General features: G+C 40.0%; 1 protein-coding gene across 2 annotated transcripts in view; it reads right to left on the bottom strand.

Annotated features, from left to right (window-relative positions):
• Positions 1-256: 256 nt before the first annotated feature.
• SPTLC3 (serine palmitoyltransferase long chain base subunit 3) overlaps positions 257-18,296 on the bottom strand; it is an 82,382-nt gene continuing 64,342 nt past the window's right edge. For both annotated transcript variants that reach the window (XM_059468333.1, XM_059468334.1), the window contains exons 9-12: positions 16,447-16,573; positions 5,412-5,547; positions 4,282-4,411; positions 257-1,988 (exon numbers count right to left, since the gene is read on the bottom strand). In XM_059468333.1, coding sequence (XP_059324316.1) covers positions 1,875-1,988; positions 4,282-4,411; positions 5,412-5,547; positions 16,447-16,573 — 507 coding nt within the window. In that variant the 3' untranslated portion in view covers positions 257-1,874. The remainder of the gene's footprint in view (positions 1,989-4,281; positions 4,412-5,411; positions 5,548-16,446; positions 16,574-18,296) is intronic.

An 18,296-nucleotide genomic window follows, 5' to 3' on the forward strand; every position in this document is an offset into this window, starting at 1 on the left:
AATATTTATACAGTGAGTTTGCTCTTATCCACAAACACAACGCCCCTGAACCTCTGCAATGCTTTTCCAGTCCATCTACCACAGTGAAGAATCACATGACACTTAGTCCTCCCCCAGCCCTTGATAAACATTTCCTAAAGCCGACATTTGGGATTACGGAATGTGTTGTAATCAATTCTTAAAGTTATAGCACCACTGGATTTTTATTAACTTGCACAACAACAACAACAAAAATCCAACAAAAAAATGGGCCCTCATAATCAGTCAGCCTTGTTATATCCTGAAAGCTGCTTTAACAAGCAGGGAGTAATATAGTGTAATTGGTACTCCACAATTTAATTGTTCTGTTCTTAAATCTAATATTGCAGCTGTGGGTTAAGTTTACACCACAGCTTTCAAGAGAACATGAAAGTGTGGTACATCTGTGCAACAGAAAGCTAAACATCTCTCATCTGATGTGTTTACAATGACATTTGATAGCGTGGAATTGTTTGGAGCTCATTCTTAAAGCTGCAGAACTGCTTTTCAACGCTGGGGAAAAAAAAAAAAGGCAAAAGCCTCCAATCTCCTTCCAGCACCAGCCCACACAGACCTGATGCTTGTGGCTGCTGGCATTGCAGGAAAACTGCTGGCTGGAACAATTCCTTCAGGTAGCCTTGAGCATTTGTCACTTGGGCAGTGGACAAGGGCATCTTCCTCTTGAGAAGATACAATAATTATTTGAAAAACAAATGACTCAAAAAAAAACCCCAACAAAAAACAAAACCAAAAAAACCTGAACAGAACAACCCTTGACATGCATAAACCAGACAAAAATATTTCAAGAAATGTTATTTCATGGATGACTGTAGCATGTATAGAAATGGTGGAGTTTTCTGTTTAGCAGGTGGCAGAACTGCTTGTGGTATCTTGAACTTCACATAACTAACAGCTTCAGCATTATGTACTTGTTAGTCAATTTATGAGGCCCATAAGTAGTTCAAGAAACTTAGGAATGAGCCCATAAATGTCATCTGCAGTTTGTGAACTGCAAGTATCTGACTGTTTTGATCAAGGTTTTTATGGGAAAGTTAAATGTTTATTAAAATTATTTACTACTGCCCCACAAAAAGGGAGCAAGCCTGCTGAAGAACTTAGGTAGTGATAAGATGTGATAGGTTGTGGGTCAAATGAGTTGGCAGAAAAGCATTTCTGTTTATGTTTAAGCCCAAATTTTTATACAATTCAAAGTTTAGAGTGCATTTAGGTGCCGAGAAAAGGTCTGTGGAGAGGAGGAATTTTCCCTTTCCCATAACCTGCTGTCAGAAATACATGATCTCATCAGGATACTTTTCTTGTTCTCAGCATTAGCCTTTTTCTAACACCTTCTGTCCTTGGAGAAATGCATGATAGTGCAACTTAGTTAAAGAAATCACTTTCTGCTCATTCCTTTGTAGCAGTCCACACCAGCGTCTTGATTAATGCTCTTTAACAGATCAGTCTCACTGATGAAGCTCAGCTATATTACACTGGAATCTATTAACTTTTTAAACTTTATTATTTCAGTCACAATTAAGACTATCTGAAGCCTCTTCATAAAAAAGGGCCATATCAAAAGCTGTACGTTACCAACTGGATCAATGGATGCATTCATTCTGCATCAAAAATACCTTAAGAAGGACAGATCTCCTGGGGAGGCAAATCTGTATCAATATTTCAGTCTCTTGAATACAGAAGTTTGATACAACGTGATGCAACACCTGAGCTTCCCCTCCTTTCAATTAACTGAGAAATAAAAATTGTCCTTAGAAGGGAAGAAATGCATTTGTATTGTTTCATTTTCAGGTTTTCCGCCCTTTCATAGCATCATAATGTTCTTTTCATGGGTGGAAAACTTAATCTTCAAGTTCAAGCCTAGATTCTTCATACAGTTCAGGATGAGCTGACTTGGAATACCGGGAATATTTCAGATGTAGAAAATCACCCAATTCATCCAGAGCATTCAAAACCTGTAAGACCATGAGACTTTGTCAATTCTATTGGAAAAGAAATGAACTTCTGCTAACTTTTACTTTACTGCAGAACAAGAAGATTATTTTAAAAAATCTACTAAAGTTTAAAGAACAAATAGGCAAATTTTGCATTCAGTCTACAACAGTGAACATCAGTGCAGTTGTAGATGTACAACAGCATCTATGAGAAAGGAATTTACTCCTTCAGTAGGTTATGGGTTATTAGTAAGTACATTAATTGAGCACAGATTAAAAAAATTACTTTTTCCAAAAGCACAGAGAGGTAACAACCAAAATAAAAAGTTATCTTTGCATGTGTAACAGAAATGTGTGAGGCTATACTTCAGTATTCCTCTGTAGCTCCCAAAGATTGGGGTTGCCAATGCATTTTCTTAGGTAGTACTCCGTTCAAAGTGCTGAGCAGAGACAGCATAAATAGTCTAAATAGTTTAAGATCATTTTAGTGAATGCCATTATTTTCTATATGGCAGGAACAATTTTTTCTTCATTAATAGTGTAATGCAATTTGCTGAACTGTGTCCCCAGCTCTCAGTGGATACAAAAATTAGCTGAGGAACTCTGTACCATAGGGAAGCAGCTCAGTGTTTTGCAGCATCTGACCCCCATTCAAGAGCAGCCAACTTTTTGGCATCAAAGAAGGAAACTGCAACTTTGATTTTAAGCCTGTTTCTGTTAAGCCACTAAAACAAGCTCATAAACAAAAAGTAATTTAGAACAAAAAGAAGTAATTTAGTAATGGTTTATGCAGAAAGATAGCTTCCAGGTCATTAAGGAAGTTATTCTTAGGAGCTTGCCCTTGCATGGATCTTTTCTCTTTAGTTGCAGGCTGATGTACAAAAGGGAAATGTTTTCATTGTGCTTGTTACCTGGATTTAGGCACAGCCACAACGTGTTTTGTCCTAAAAGCTTTCTTTCTGCAAGTAATTAAACTCAGAGCATTTCCATTCCCCCATGCTGAAAGAGTGCCACAAGTACTGTGGCAAAAGCACAGCACGTTCAGTGATGGCTGGGGAGTGACAGACCTTCCCTGGAAGCAGCAAGGTGCAGGTAGCAGGAAGTGAATGCACCATGATGGCCCAAAAATGAGGTGGGCTTGACACTTCGGGGTGGGGAGAAAGGAAAAAATCAAAGCAGCAACGTTAAGAGATAAATCTTCAGATCAACTTCATTGCCTGTTACATAAGCCAAAATCCTTACAGTCAAACAGCAAAAGCTGGTAAGGACCAACACAAGAACATAGCTATGCTCTGTTCTACAAAATGGTGCCTTGTTAATAACTACTGAACCTTTAAAAGCAGCAGGAATTTTACACTGCACACATGCAAAGCAGGTTTTTGATGTTGTTTTAAAGCTACCTACACTGGTATGGGAGCTGTTCAACAGCTCCACACATCCACGTGTATCTCAGGATGCAAAAGGAGATTCAGGAGCTCTCTGAAGGCCCCAGTGCTTGTCTGCGTGAACCACAGGCTCATTTAACCCAAATGCCTTTCCATGTTCAAGGATTTTTGGCTTTGACCATCAACATTCGTGCAAAGAGAGGAAAAGCAAAGCCTGAAATTTATTGTTAAGCCTCTTTGCTTCATGCCTGTAAGTTGGCTTATTCTGAGAATGAAAGTATCTCAAGCCAGGCCAAAAACACCTTCGGCAAAAAAAGGAAATGAAAAATTTCAAAGAGTTTATTTTAAACATATTTCCATGTTGGAACAGAGGTTTGTGATGGAAGTCTCAACACACTCTTAATGGTATTTCTGATATCAGAGAAAGATACAGAACTGAGACTTTCCAGACAGCACCAATTAAACTTGATTAGGTTCAAACAGCTCCAAAACTGTTTGCAATTTCCACCTGTACCCCCAAGGCTGTCCCATATACTTCTGCAGTTCAAGAAACACATGGAAATATGGAGTGGAACTATGGGTATGGAAAACTTGATTTTCAATTATTTCCATATACTTTCAGGTTTCCTACTCTGATAGTTTTGACATAGGATTTAACTTTTGTCTTGCTGTGCTTTTCATGTAGGTTTTTATTAGTGATGACAGATTTGGTCACTATTAGAAATAGAAGAACATAAGATGTTAACTGACTCATAACTCATTTCAGAAAATAAAATGTATAAGGCTCAAATGCCTTTAAAGATCAAGTGCCAAGGCCACAAAAACAAATGTAAAAATGAATTATTGAGATTCAAAGTAACAGAGGCAGAGCTTCTCCCGCTCTCCTTGGCACCTGAGGTTGATTTGGGCAGGACATGTGCTGCACTCACCGTGTCCAGCATCTCCCGTGTATGTGCAGCTGACACGCAAAAGCGAGCCCTGGACTCTGTGATAGGAGTAGCTGGAAACCCAACCACGACCACCCCGATGTTCTTTTCTAACATGCGTCTTGCAAAAGCCCTGAGGAGAGAAAAAGCAGAAGGAGAAAAATAAAAAATAAATTTTCCCCAATAAACTGAACAGAGACAGAAAACATTCACATATAACGCAACAATAGGTTAAATCCTGCTTTCAATTGATTGAATATATTAATTAAATATATTAATTTAGCTCATTAATTTATGCAGAATTTTACCAGCACGACTGAGATTCTTTGCTGCTTAGCAGCTCATGAAGTCAAGTGGGTGTCAAATACTAGCAATGTGATGGCACAGAGGGCTCTGCAGGTAGACACAATTCATTATGCCAATGAAAATCTCTGAATACAAATCAAACCATGTGGGCATTCATAGTCCATAAGGGTGGAAGAGGCTGGACTTGTGGAAGGTACAGATTCTTGGTTCCTGAACACCAATAGGAATAAACCTGAAATCTGTGTGATGGTTTATTTGATCTCACAATTGATCTGCTAGTTACGAAGGCTTGTGTAGCATGTAGGAGACCTAAAACCCACAGACACCCTAAGCTACCTACAAATACTTTCTACAGCTCAACACTTCCATTATGCTGCTTCTGTCTTCTGGTCTCTGTGTCCAAGTCAGTGCACAAGTGGTGCTTGAGATGAACTGAATGATAAAACATGTAAAAACCAGTCAAAGATCAGATGGGGAAAAAAAAGCATCCTTCTGAACCAGTTCATACATCAAAGGCAATGCATCTCCTTTAATAATTACAAATTCAAAATCAAAAAAATTCAAATTCAAAATGTTATCAAAAGTATTATTCCAGACCATGTTAAAAAGGGAAAAGAGAAAAATTTTAAAATTCTGACGTCTGGAACAACTCAAAATTAAACCTAGGGGCAAAAGGAAAACAGAACTAAATGACAGATTCAAACTACAGTGTATGTTTCCCCTGGGAAGAACCTACCACAGAGAACATCATCTTCTGCAGTGTGTACCAAATAACCCACAAACTTCAATAGTGCTTGTTTTGCCAGCAAGGTTTTTTCAGTACTTACCCTATCTTACCAGGCATATAAAGGAGCAAGGGAACAACAGGAGAATCATCATTGCCATAAATGATGAAGCCCATTTCATGCAGTTTTCGTCTGAAGTACCTTGTGTTTTTCTCCAGCTGACGCACTCTTTGGAGCCCTGAAATGAGCCAGTCAGGAGAAAAGTCAGTGCAAAGATCATAACTGGAGTCCAGTCACAGGTAAGAATCAGGGCTAGGGGATAACAGTTTGGCTGAAATGTGAATGTTGCTATTTGATTGAGAAGAAAAACATGGAATGAGCTAAATGCAGCTGCATTGATTATTATGGCATTGTAGGATGGATGGCTGATACTCCTGTACTTGTGAGGTGCCTTCCCATGGACAGAAACAGTCCCTGTCTGGGGGTAGACATCAGGACAATTCCCTGGACTTTGTTGTGCTAAATGAAGCCTGCTAGATGACACACACCTACAGAGAAGTAGTGCAGACAGGACCTGGAAATCAAATATTTTCTTTCTCAGCATAACTGACTATTATCTCTGCATCATCCCTCATTTGGCCATGGATCCACAGATGGGACCCCAGCAAAACTGACAGGAGAGAAAACAATTATTTTTAATAAAGGAAAAAGACAAAAAACAGCAGAGAAAAATGTGCTTGAAAGGACATTTCAGCCATTTCTTTTGCATTGCCACAAAGGAGGTTGTTTCTGACAAGTGCAATTGCTTCCCAACCCACTGCATAAAGAGTCACGTAGTAGGAGATATGTCCTTCCACCATTCCACCTGCATTATCCCTAAGCAGTGCGCTGATCTATGTGCTGCTTTTGCACTGCTGTGAGGTGCTGACAGGCGTGGTGCCACCTCCTCCATGCCCACATGCCTGTCCAGTGCCAGATCAAGTTCACACAGCCAAGTCGAGCCCGGTCTGCATCTGCCTGACCTCGCCAGGAACAAAACTGCCAAGCCACCCTTAAGCAGATGGAGTCTCCAAACCTAACCACTGTTCAGTAGCTTGTGTCTGCCCAGCAGAGGTGGTGAGAATGTGTGGTAAGACTGGGAGTTAGCAGGACACAGTTACACTCTTAACTTTCATTTTCCTGCTGTTCATCAGCCCATACTTTCAATATCACTTACATTATGTCACCAGACATGAACACTGAAACCTACAGTGCAACTCATTTCCTCTTTTCCCTTTGCCTTTGCACAGATATTATGTTTTCAGTCTCCATTTATGTTTTCATTTTACTTTACATTTTGTTGGCTTCATTCTTCATTTACCACTTTCTGCTGTCACCATTCTCTGACTGGAAGCCAGCTTCCTAATTCCCCATCTTGCTCTGAGTAATCACAGTGGCCAGTAAGGCACTTCTAGCAGCTACATGCTACCTTTGGTAGATTTGTCCTCAGACCACATTCTGTCCCCAACATCTGCTCTGGCTTTTCTTCCTTTTCCCTCTTGGCTGAAGTGGGGAACAGCACACTTACACGAACATCTTCTACATTAATATTTCTGAACATGTGTAGGGTTGAACAAGATCTATTACTTCATTTGTTCTGTATCCTCCAGAGTCAAGGTTCTGCCAGCGTTCTGGCTGGGAAATTTATAGGGAAACTGGGACTTGCTTCACAGTGTTTGGTGTTTTGCTTGAACAAATTAAGAGATCTCATAAAAACAGTGCATTTGTAACTTTATGCACAAAACTGCCCACGCAGACAACCTGTTACTTACAGTCACAGCCATTCAGTTTAAAGCACTCAGTTGAAGAGATCTGCTGGGTTAGAAAAGGCCACAAATAGTTTAACTATCTCTCTAATGCTGCTAAAGCAAAAACAGCTGTGCCAGAGCAAGGAAAACAAATGAAACACAAAAGCATCCTACTACAAAGCTTTCCAGTCACTAATAAAAACAATAGTCTGTGGTATTTCCAAAAATATTTTTGGTGTACTAGATCTCAAAGAAACAGGAGGAAGTATTGTTGAGGAGGAGAAGGGAAGGGGAGATGATGGTAAGGACAGGGAGTTAGAGAACTAGAGAATAATGTGGTTGAAGTCTAAAAAGATAATTTTTCCCTTTTTAGAAATTGTAAAGATGTTATTAGCACCTCCTCAATGTCCAAGCTATGAGGAGGAGGGTGAGGGAGTAACCTGAACTCAGTGCTCAAAGCCACTGCTGTTTCTTGCTATCTTAGCAGCCCCTGAGCGAGTTTCCAAACTCTCAGTTGGAGAGCATTTGAAACTACTAGATTTTCAATTAGGGAAAGCTTTTCATAAATGCAGATGTTCTTGGCAAGTGCAGTTTAAGCCTTGCTGCCTTCTCCTTTCTATTCATGTGTTTACCACAGAGCTGAAAACACAGTGTGAGCCACGCAGGATTCCAGGCTGTGCTGTTTGCTATTTATCAAACCATATGCGCAGGACCCAGAGTTGAACAGTTTTGTCTCCACTTATTTTTGGTGCTGGAAATTTAGACTCCAGCTAAGGAAACTTTAGAGCTGAAAGAGGAGGTTCAGGCAACCCCCCAAAAGTCAAACCCCTCTTCCTTTTCTAATCTTCCTTTCCTGATTCTACATCCTCAAACAGTTTGTGATGTGAGATCCCCCCCTTTCAAGGCTCCCTCTGGAGCTCATTTCAAGCCAGCCAGTGCTGATGCAAAAGAGCCACTTGGATGTTTTAGCAATATCCCAGAATACTAATTTCATTTGCAGGGATGCATTAAAGAGCCAAATAAAAGATCAGAGCACTCACATATATCTGGAGGGAAAAAAAGCACATTAGGAGATGATTGCTACACACTCTGTATTTGTGGGTGGGTGGCTGGGAGGAACCTATTTCTTTACCAAATGTCAACACTTTCCTTTCTCATGTTAAGTTTTGTGGTCAAAGACCACAGACACACATCATATATGCACACTTCTTATATGCTGTCCCAATAAGAGCAATAAAACCATTAAAATTTGTAGCTGTATTTCAACACTCTTTTTCATTCTTTTATGGGACCTTCTAACATCAGATAAAGAGGCAGATCTGAGCAAAATGTTTATTTTTGTCTCACTGGTCTGATTTTGTCCCCCCACTGCAGATTAAGAATGATGAATTCAGTTTAGAATCAGGTCTTAATCCAAATTCACTGTGGGATGTTTAACTAAAAGCACCACATTTAGGAAGCATTTTCTTTGATTCCTGAGGCTGGGATCTTGCATTCTTTAATATTTATTGAGTCAAAATCTGCCAAGCAGACCCTTGAGCTAAAAGAATATGCCTGCATCTATGTGAGTGTAAGAATTTACCTGTATGGGACTAATTAGAGGATCAGGTCCCTAGACAGTAAATATGTGTTAAAAAATTCTTACTTTGCAAAATCCTTGAGGATTTACAGTCTATGCAAAGAGCTTAGAGCACAGCATGCAGCATATCCAGAGAGTTATATTCCATGAAATATGTGAACCACAACACAGCATATGTTTGGAAAAAAAACCAGCCTGGACAGGGAATACCAACACTCCTCTATTTGAAACTAAGCATACTAATGCTCCACAGTATTCAGCTAAGGCTGAGAACAACTTTATTAAGTGCTCTATATCTTCTTATTGGTTAAATTAAGAAGGGACAGAAGGAGAGAAAAGTGAACAATAAACAATTCCCAAATTTCACAAGTTATCTTCACAGTGCTGGGAACGCACACAGGTGGTTTATGGGGATTTTTCTGAATTAAAGGATTAATTGCCTGGATGGTACAAGAAAAGCAGATTTACTGCATCAGCAATCCACCTTCTGCTGGCAAATTTAGAGTTTTCATTTGGTTGCACCACTTTAAAAATATTTGGTTTACTGCAAAGTTCTAAGGTGTCAGCAATTCTGGGAAAAATGCTGATTATATTTTTATGTGACATGGATCATTGCATACTGCTGGATTTAGCTCATTAATTTATGCAGGCTTTTAGAAAGTTTTATAGCTGAAAATTAATATGGTTTTGTTGAAAGAAAAATATCAAAAGAAGGCAAGAGAGAGAGATAAATAATAAAATGCAGTAGCTCATAATTTCTTTGAAGCAACCAACTTTTTAAGAGAGCCACTTGGAGTAACAGACTTGTCAGAAGCTTTGTCACACATTTTCAGGGCACCTGACATCAGGAAGGCATTCTGATTACATATCTGATACCTGACCTTAGGCTGCCTTTACCTGGCACAGCCCCATGCACTTCAATAGAATTCTACTGTTCATGCCAGCTGAGGACCTTATCCTGGCAGCAAAAGAGGCAGTAAAACTATCAGCTCTCTAAAACAAAACTTCATTTTCCTCTTCCAGAGATGTCTGCCTTTGCCTTGTGTAAAATGCTCACGAGCAGAGAAGCTGCCTGCATCCAATTCCTGCACAAACATTCCACTCTTGAACTCTTCCTGTCTGTTCCTACCCTTGGAAGTTGTGACTCAGTCTATTGAAAAGAGGAATAAGCAACCTGGAGCCTTTCATATCAAGATCTCAGGTGTAGGAGGTGAAGGAGAGATATTTTTCCTGAACCCAAGCCAGCAAAGCTAACCCCACACCGTGCTGGTTTTTGGCAGGAGGTGGACTCCTCAAGACACAAATCCACCTGCTTTAATCTTTTCCAGCTGTTGTTTCATAGGGCCTTTCTAGATAATTAGTTACACAATTGAGCTTGTACACTGTCAGTGTCAGTGTTCCTTGGACGGAGCACTCAACCCCCTGCCTCCTCTACTAACAACTAGCTAGGAAAAAGCAATCTTCTATAGGCTGAAAAAAAAATGGAAAACAATAGCTCTTTCCCACTAAACTACTGCAGATGGACAGATTTCCTTTTTTTTCCTCTGGTTCCATTATAAGAGTAACACACATGTACCTCCATGTGCATTAAATCACAAATAGAATGCTATAAAACCGGGGCACCTAAAGGAAATATGTTCTCGGATAAAACAATCTTCATAAAAATAACTTTGCTACAAACTGGAGAGAAACGAAGACATTTACTTCTACAATCTAATGCTAACTAGAAATCTAGTAATTTCAACTTAATTCAGTTGCTAAATAATCCCTTAAGGACTTATTTTAACTGTGAACTGCCGTAAAACACTTTTCAGAGAAGATTAAGAGAAGAAAAATAGCAATTTCAATTGAAGCAGAAAGGAGAAAAACTGAAAAGATTTGGTCATTTGTACTTTATTTCTCAAATGAGTCAGATCTGCCTACCCAGCACCTTATCTTTATTTAAATATAGAGTGCAGAGACAGCCTTGGCTAAGCGTTATTTCCTCTCAGCACAGGTCTCCATCCCACTGCTGATGCTTATGTCAGGATACAGGGAACATCTATCCATGGGCAGGATCTACTAGAGGATTACAGCACTGGTTTAACTTTGAGTATGAAATAACTTTGAATATGAAAAAAGTGACTGCAAATGAGGCAGAATTTGATAAATCCTCAGATATGTTGCAAATCCCTCTTAGTCCAAAGGCCCTGCTTGTTCAGATGCACTGACCCTCTATGGATACATCTGATGTCCTGTGGCAGGTGGATCACATGGCAGTGTCTGTACTAGAACAGCATGTCTCCCTCATTTTGAGAAAAGATATCAGAATTTAGCTCTGTTTCATCATCCACTGTGATGTTCACCTTAGACAAACAATAATTGTGGCAGCACATTATCATCACTAATATCTTCACTGTAATCATGACTGGGAGCCCTAGTCATGGAGCCAATGCTGTGCAAACAGGGAATAAAGGTGCTTAAGGGCTTGAAATGTAACCACATCCTTACTGGGAATATTAACTTTAAATTAAGCCAGGGTTCAAGCATTCTGCTTGAAACAATCCCCTCTGAATGAAGCAGCAAAATGAGAATTTGAAAAAGCCTTTATTTAGCATGACTGATTCTGCAAACTGTTTTGAGCAGGTCCAAGGGGTCCATCACTAAGTCACTTTCAGATTTAAAGCTTACAGCAATAGTTTAATGATCAGTCCAGTTGGGCACAGATTTATTTTGCTGCGGAATGTATTGTTCCTCTTGGCTCCAGCTGCTCAAGTCCTGACAGGGGCACTCGTGGAGCCATGTGGCAGATTAGCTCTGGGAACCAGTTTGGGTGTGGGCTAACCATTTTGTGGGAGGGCTGGTTATTTTTCAGCTACGTCAGTGCTCTGATTCAGTTCATTGCATGGCTGCGTGAACGCTCACACTGGCACAGGGAGAAGGGCCATGAGAAAGGGGATAGGCAGGGGGAGAAGAAACTGAGGACAAGACTGCACTTCCCTGCACCAGTGTTGGTTTATGTCAGGCTATAGTGACGTGGAACTAAGGCTTCTGAATTTACAGAGCATCCTGGCAGTGCACAACTAATGTTTTCAAAAGACTGTTGAGGACAGATAGCAGAGGAAGATGGAAACTGATTCGAAGGAGCTGGTCCAGTTATACAAAAAATCTGAGGCTGATGAAAATATCTTTAAAAGGAACCTTTTAAAAACAATTTCTTTAATGCCAAACCAAAACAGAAAGCAGCATTCTGCCATTTCTCACAGTCTGAATGAGCTCAAATGCAAGAGCTCAAGAATTTGCTAAAACACAAATGAAAACAAGTAGTTCCAAAAAGACAAACCAATCAGCACAAATGGCAAAGTAAAGGAACATTTTAAAGAAACACAATCTAAACAACTTCAGGAATTATCTTTTAACAAAACATATTTTACTTGTAGATGCCAGAGGACAAGCTTTAAATGTTTCAGCATCCCCTAAAAACATAAAAAATGCCCACTTCTGTTGGTGAATTATTGTTTGCCATGCATTAAACAGAAAAAATGTTTCCTTTACAAATGCTGCAACTTGCTTTTTACACCAGTATAATCTATTACTAGTCATCAAAAAAATTGCTTTGGACTTGCCAGCAGTTTTAACTCCGTCTGCCTGGTGGTTCTATTTTATCCCTATCAAATTTAAGTGTAAAAATATGCTTTCAGCATTCTCATGCAGAAAGTGGGGAGGAAGAAAAGGTCTGAGGGCACAGCTGGAGGGGCTGTGTTGCATGCAAGTAAGTGTACTTGCAAATTTGTGCGGGGTCCAAACACTCTGAGTCAACTCCAGTGTCATCATGGGATAAAACCACTAAGGCAGCTGTTGAGTTTCCTGAGGTATCTCCAGTGGTGTAATGAGAAAGCCATGAGGAAAACACATAAAGAATGTCTATATTATGAATTATAAAGAGTAAATGCCATGGGAACTTCTGCTTCCCATATTTTCTAATAAATGAGCAGAGACACATTTGAGATGAAAAGGCCACAAAGGCTTAAGAGGGATAATTTTTTTTAATAGACTACATGAGCTGAACTGCAGAACTTGCTGCCTTATGACATTACAAGAGGAAATACAGCTGCCAGAAGTTCATACACTTTGAACAACTCTATTATAGGAACTATGAAAGTGTCTATGATGTTATGGCACTAAGAACAAATGTGTTTTGTTCTACGAGACATCGATTTTCAGAGTTCTGTAAAATATGGCACGGAGAAAAACAGGACTTCTACTCCACTAAAAATTTGATTTCACATTTGCATATTTTGTAGTCATTTCAGATATTTTGTTTCAAGTTCTTCTCGAGCAACTTGCTCAAGAAATAATAGCAATATTGACCTCAACCTGTTCCTCCTTCCTAGGCAGGAACAATGCTGTGTATCGCTTTTGAGGGAGCTACCATCTTCTCCTAAATTAGCATTTCTCACCCTTCATTTTCTTGAGTCACCACAGAAAACATGGCAAAATAAATGAAACTGTAATAGCTGGCTGTGGGCTCTGTAATATCCTCCCAGTGACATTATCACAACATTGATGTCCCACAGCTATCACAAATATTGATGTGGGATGGACCCACATGTTTACACCTTTCAGTGTGGAACTGACACTGGCTGTGGGTAATTTCCAGCTGAAGAGTTTAGGTTTCACAGAATTACTCTGAAGGTGCTAACTTGTTCCTTCCTTGTGGTGAAGCAGTACTCCCTGGGCCCATAAACATCTATTCATGTCCTGCATTCATGCATCCCCTAAACAGATCCTATCCTGGAAATGCCCGTCTTGATTCATTTTCCAATCAACCATATTCTTACTAATTGAAAATAATGGCTCTGGCATTACCTACTACATAATTGCATCTTTGCTACTCTTTTTTAAGTCAGCTGCTTCACAAATTAGCGGAGAATAACCAGCAAGAAATTAAAGATATTATAATCTCTTATCTCTGGGAAAATAAAGAATACTAAAAAAAAAGGATTTTTCTGAGTGGCAACTTAAATGACCAAGTCAGTTTTCCTTCTCTTAGTTGTCTATTAATCTGCCAAGAAGTCACAAAGTTCAGAAGTAAGAACATGCTGGATCAACACATTTTTTGTCCCTGTATTTCATCCTCTTTCCAACAAGCACCCTCTAATTCACATGGAACTTTTTAGCAAACTCTAATTTCATTATTTATTAACACATTCCCAGAGATTTTTGCAAGGCTCACTCCCTAGAGAAATAACCTCTGGAAGATAAGCCCTTGGTGGACCTCTCCTTATAAAGGATTCCCCAAATTGTCTGGTGGGAAGAGAATGTTATTTGAAATAAATTGCAGAAATAAACTTCTTCTATGGATCAGAGAGGCTTCCAGAGAACACATGGCCAACACTGCCCTGCAGCAAGTTCATTTTACTTGAAACGTCTCAGCTCCACAGCTCATGCTCTCACAAGAACAACTCACAAGGATTCACCACCTTCCATCACAGTGCACCAAAAGAACTCTGCCAAAGTCATTTTCCTTGGAATGAAAAATATCTAAGGAGAGACAGTGCTTTCTCCCTTCTTACTGTTCCTTGCTCCTTTCTAAGCCACTACCTTCCTCTCTCCAATGCCAAAGCAATGCATTGTATGTAGTGTGGTCCAGCACAGCATTTTTTCCCCGTGTTTTGTCTTGTGGGGTTTTTTTGTAGTCCACAAGACAGCCTAATGAGGGAAGGCCCACATGAAAGAAAACCTAAAATAATGAGTCTGGCTCAGAAGGACAAGAAACATTTTTACACATCACAGCCAGCTTGCTAGCCTTTGTGCAATGGTCTAAGTTGTGATATATGATTTATTCATTTGTTTTTCTACTCATTTGCATTTCATATTACAAGACAATTAAAAAAAAAATGAAAAAACCACTAATTTACTTCATAATATATTTGCAGAAGACTTAATAAGCTCTTATTTTGTGCAGAAATCCTAACACTGTCTCATTAAATAACACTGGTTCTTGAAGAGAAAATGCTTCAAACTCTTAGACCTAAGACAGACATGCACATCTTAAAATACTCCATCTTGAACCCAGTTCTCCTGTTATCCTGCACTGAACTGCATGCAGAATCACGCTAGCTGAGGAGCATTTTTAACAGGCTTTGAAGGCTGGGAAATGCTCTGCATGTCTCGTGTTTTACACGGAGCATCTGCGAGCGCCTGAGTCAGCGAGTGCCGGGCAGGCTCAGTGTCAGACCGCCCTCTCACGGCAACGCCGGGGCAGGAGCTGCGCCCGCTGCCGCGGCCCCAGGCTACGAGAAAGATGTCAGAGACGTCTCTTATCTCCAACACATGTAGGCATCAGCACACGCAACCAGGACCTTCCGAATTTCAAGCTGGAAGCAGTTTTTTAGGCTCCGGCTTCTCTGAGAAAATGAACGAAGCATCGCTTTATCATTGCGCGGGAGTTTTGCTGCTTTTTGTCCTTGCACTCAGCAGAATTAGGCATTGGGATTGGATTCTCCATCCTTCCTTCTGTACTCTGAGTCTTGTAAATTCTGGCCTCATTAATAGCCTTGTATCTATCATGGCTCGAAGCAGCCCTCTAGGGCACTGCAACAGAACAGTGCACAGAGTATCTTACCTGCTTTCATCTACTCTGTATCTCTTCCATTCCCACCTTATCCCAGTCACATCTATCAGGGAGGACTACTACAGAATTAATTCTGTAACAGAAAACAGCACTGCTGGACCAGTATAAAAAAGATTGCAATTCAGTGCAGAATCTGTATCTTCAGCTGCACGTTAAAGAATATCATGACTTTCACACATTCCTGGAAGAAAACTACACAAATTCAATCACTTTTTCTCCATGTTGGGATTTAAGTTCTAGAATACTGAAAACATATCAGCATTGCTTTGAAACAGTAATAGAGAGGTATGTCACAGTTGTTTTGTTGCTTGTTGTATAGAAAACACATTGCACAGATGATAAAACATTACACAGAGGATAAAGGATGTCACACAGAGGATTGGACAGTAGCTGCATCTGCAACTTCAAGAGATGAATAGAAATACACCTAATTTTTCATGAAGACACCAAGTAGTCAATTCTTTTGGGACAAATTGCAAAACTAGGCTCAGGACGCCATAATTGATGCCCGAGTGAGGTAGGAATTATTATAATCATCTTCTCATACTATTATTTAACATACAATACCTGTTCTGAAAAGCTGCACCATGCCTGAGTTGCTTGCCATTTTGAAGGTTTACACTTACAAAGAAGCTAAACTGACAGCACCTACCCCATAAATGAAGTCACATCCTTATGAAACCCACTACAAAGTCAGACAATGTACTCCAAGGGAAATATATGTATTTCAACTTGTTGCTGTAAAGCAGGATGGGCTGGCAACTACACAACCAGAAGTGCAAAATATTTCCATCCCTGATGCATGTGGATGAATATGGAAAAAAACTCAGGGTTCACAGTACTTAGAATATGAAGGTTTGAGTATTAATTTTACAGTAAGAAGGATTTCTTTTCCACTGCTATTGCAATACTTGGCTGATGGATGATGTTGGGAAGGGAAGGGAAGGGAAGGGAAGGGAAGGGAAGGGAAGGGAAGGGAAGGGAAGGGAAGGGAAGGGAAGGGAAGGGAAGGGAAGGGAAGGGAAGGGAAGGGAAGGGAAGGGAAGGGAAGGGAAGGGAAGGGAAGGGAAGGGAAGGGAAGGGAAGGGAAGGGAAGGGAAGGGAAGGGAAGGGAAGGGAAGGGAAGGGAAGGGAAGGGAAGGGAAGGGGGCTTACCTTGTGTTGTCCCGTCCAGTCCCATGAGACATTTCATTGCCCTGATGATTTGCTCTGCTACGGGGGGACACATGGATGTGGCGTACACAGCACTATGAGAATGAGTTCGTAAAAAGTCCACAAGGTCCTTACACAAGCAAAACAGAGCATGAATGAGCTTTGAGCTGGCCAAACAGCAGACCTCCCTCTTAACTACTGCAGGAATGGGAATGTGCAGAAGGAGGAGGACATTTCACCAGCTACTGCATTGCATTCTTGACTGCCACTGTTAATACATGGCCTGAAGAAACATCAGGCAGGTCCAAATGCTTTACCATATAAGTGGGACAATTACAGCTGAAACAAAAGTCTGGAATAGAATAATATTTACTTCTGTGCTCAGACGACTTATAAAGGAGCCAAAATAATTTCAAGACCAATGAACAGCCGCACTTAAAATAATGCTGCTCAGTTCCCCTCTGGTAATGAAACAAAGGCTATATGACATCAGGATAGGTTCTCTGCCACACGACTTAGCCCAGGAAAAGCAACCTCACTGAGATCTATCTTTGTCAATAAGCACATAAATTTTCAATCAAAACTTTCAATCAGTGTGGCAGGTACAGTCATGTCAGAGTTGGTATAATTGCTTTAACATTTCCTAAGAACACAATCTGTCCTCTTAGAAAAACCATTGATATACTGTAGGCATGTCTAAAACACCAGTAACTCTCCTGAATTCAGGCATGCAGTAGGAATTCTGATCTTACTAAGATCATGATTGTTATAAATATCTCCTAGTGCAAAATATCAGAGTAACAGTTACCACACTAAAAGTTGAGTGTGTGTTAGTGAGACAGGGATGAGGCCTACTTGAAAATTGACTTTGATAAAAAAATAAAATCAGAAAAGAAAATCCAGTGAGAGTAACACAAATCACTACCAAAATGCTGTATGAGAGTAACTCCAGTGCTGAGGATAAAGATTTACCTAACCTTACACAGGTTGCACATGGCCATATTGCAATTGTATTCCTAAGGGTTTGGTTAAAAGCTAAGAAGGCTTCTGGGCTCCAGCTGATGCAGAATAAACAGCACCACTGTGAGTTTGTACCTACAGAAAGGAACGTAAGTGGGTGAATGGGTGACCAGCCTTCCAAGGCTGAGAAGCCTGAGGCAATACTTAGTGATACACATAGGCGTGAAAAGAGTGACCTGTTTTCACTCAAAAAAACCTCCCAAGGATTAGAGGATAAATTACATGGGACTTTGCTTTTCATAGGTCTAATCTTTCTATACTTTCTAGCTACATTACCCATCTTATTTTTGGTAAGAAATAAATGTACAGATACAAATTCAGGAAGCCAAGGAAACAAAGAAAATTGATTCTCGATCTATTATGACACTTGGTTTTAAGATCTCCAGGGGCAAACCCAAAAAAGACAGTAAGAAATACACAGTTTATACTTTCTTATAGCCCTTTTATTCTACTGTAGGGCTACCCTTATTAATGTTATCCTGACAACAACCATATGGGCTGAATAAACAGGCTTCCCACTCATTCAACAGACTGCTTAAAAAACACATTCAGCTGGGTATGAAAAGAGAAAATAATCAGCAGCCATTTGATCTCTCTGTCAAGCAACAAAACCAATGACATTTCACAATGGTGCTGATTATGCTTTCTCTTCTAGACCCCCAGTTAAAGGAAGCTCAGCTCTACTTTTTGTTGACATCTGTTGTTGGCAAGAGATTGTTTTGTTAATGTATGCAGAGCAACTGAGGACACAGAATTTACTATTGCAAAAGCCCCCCAGTAACCTCTTTCTCCATTCTCCTAAAAAATGCAACTATGTCAATTCACAACTCTTT

This window comes from Ammospiza nelsoni, chromosome 3 (genome assembly GCF_027579445.1).
Source record: "Ammospiza nelsoni isolate bAmmNel1 chromosome 3, bAmmNel1.pri, whole genome shotgun sequence".
Classification (NCBI taxonomy): domain Eukaryota; kingdom Metazoa; phylum Chordata; class Aves; order Passeriformes; family Passerellidae; genus Ammospiza; species Ammospiza nelsoni.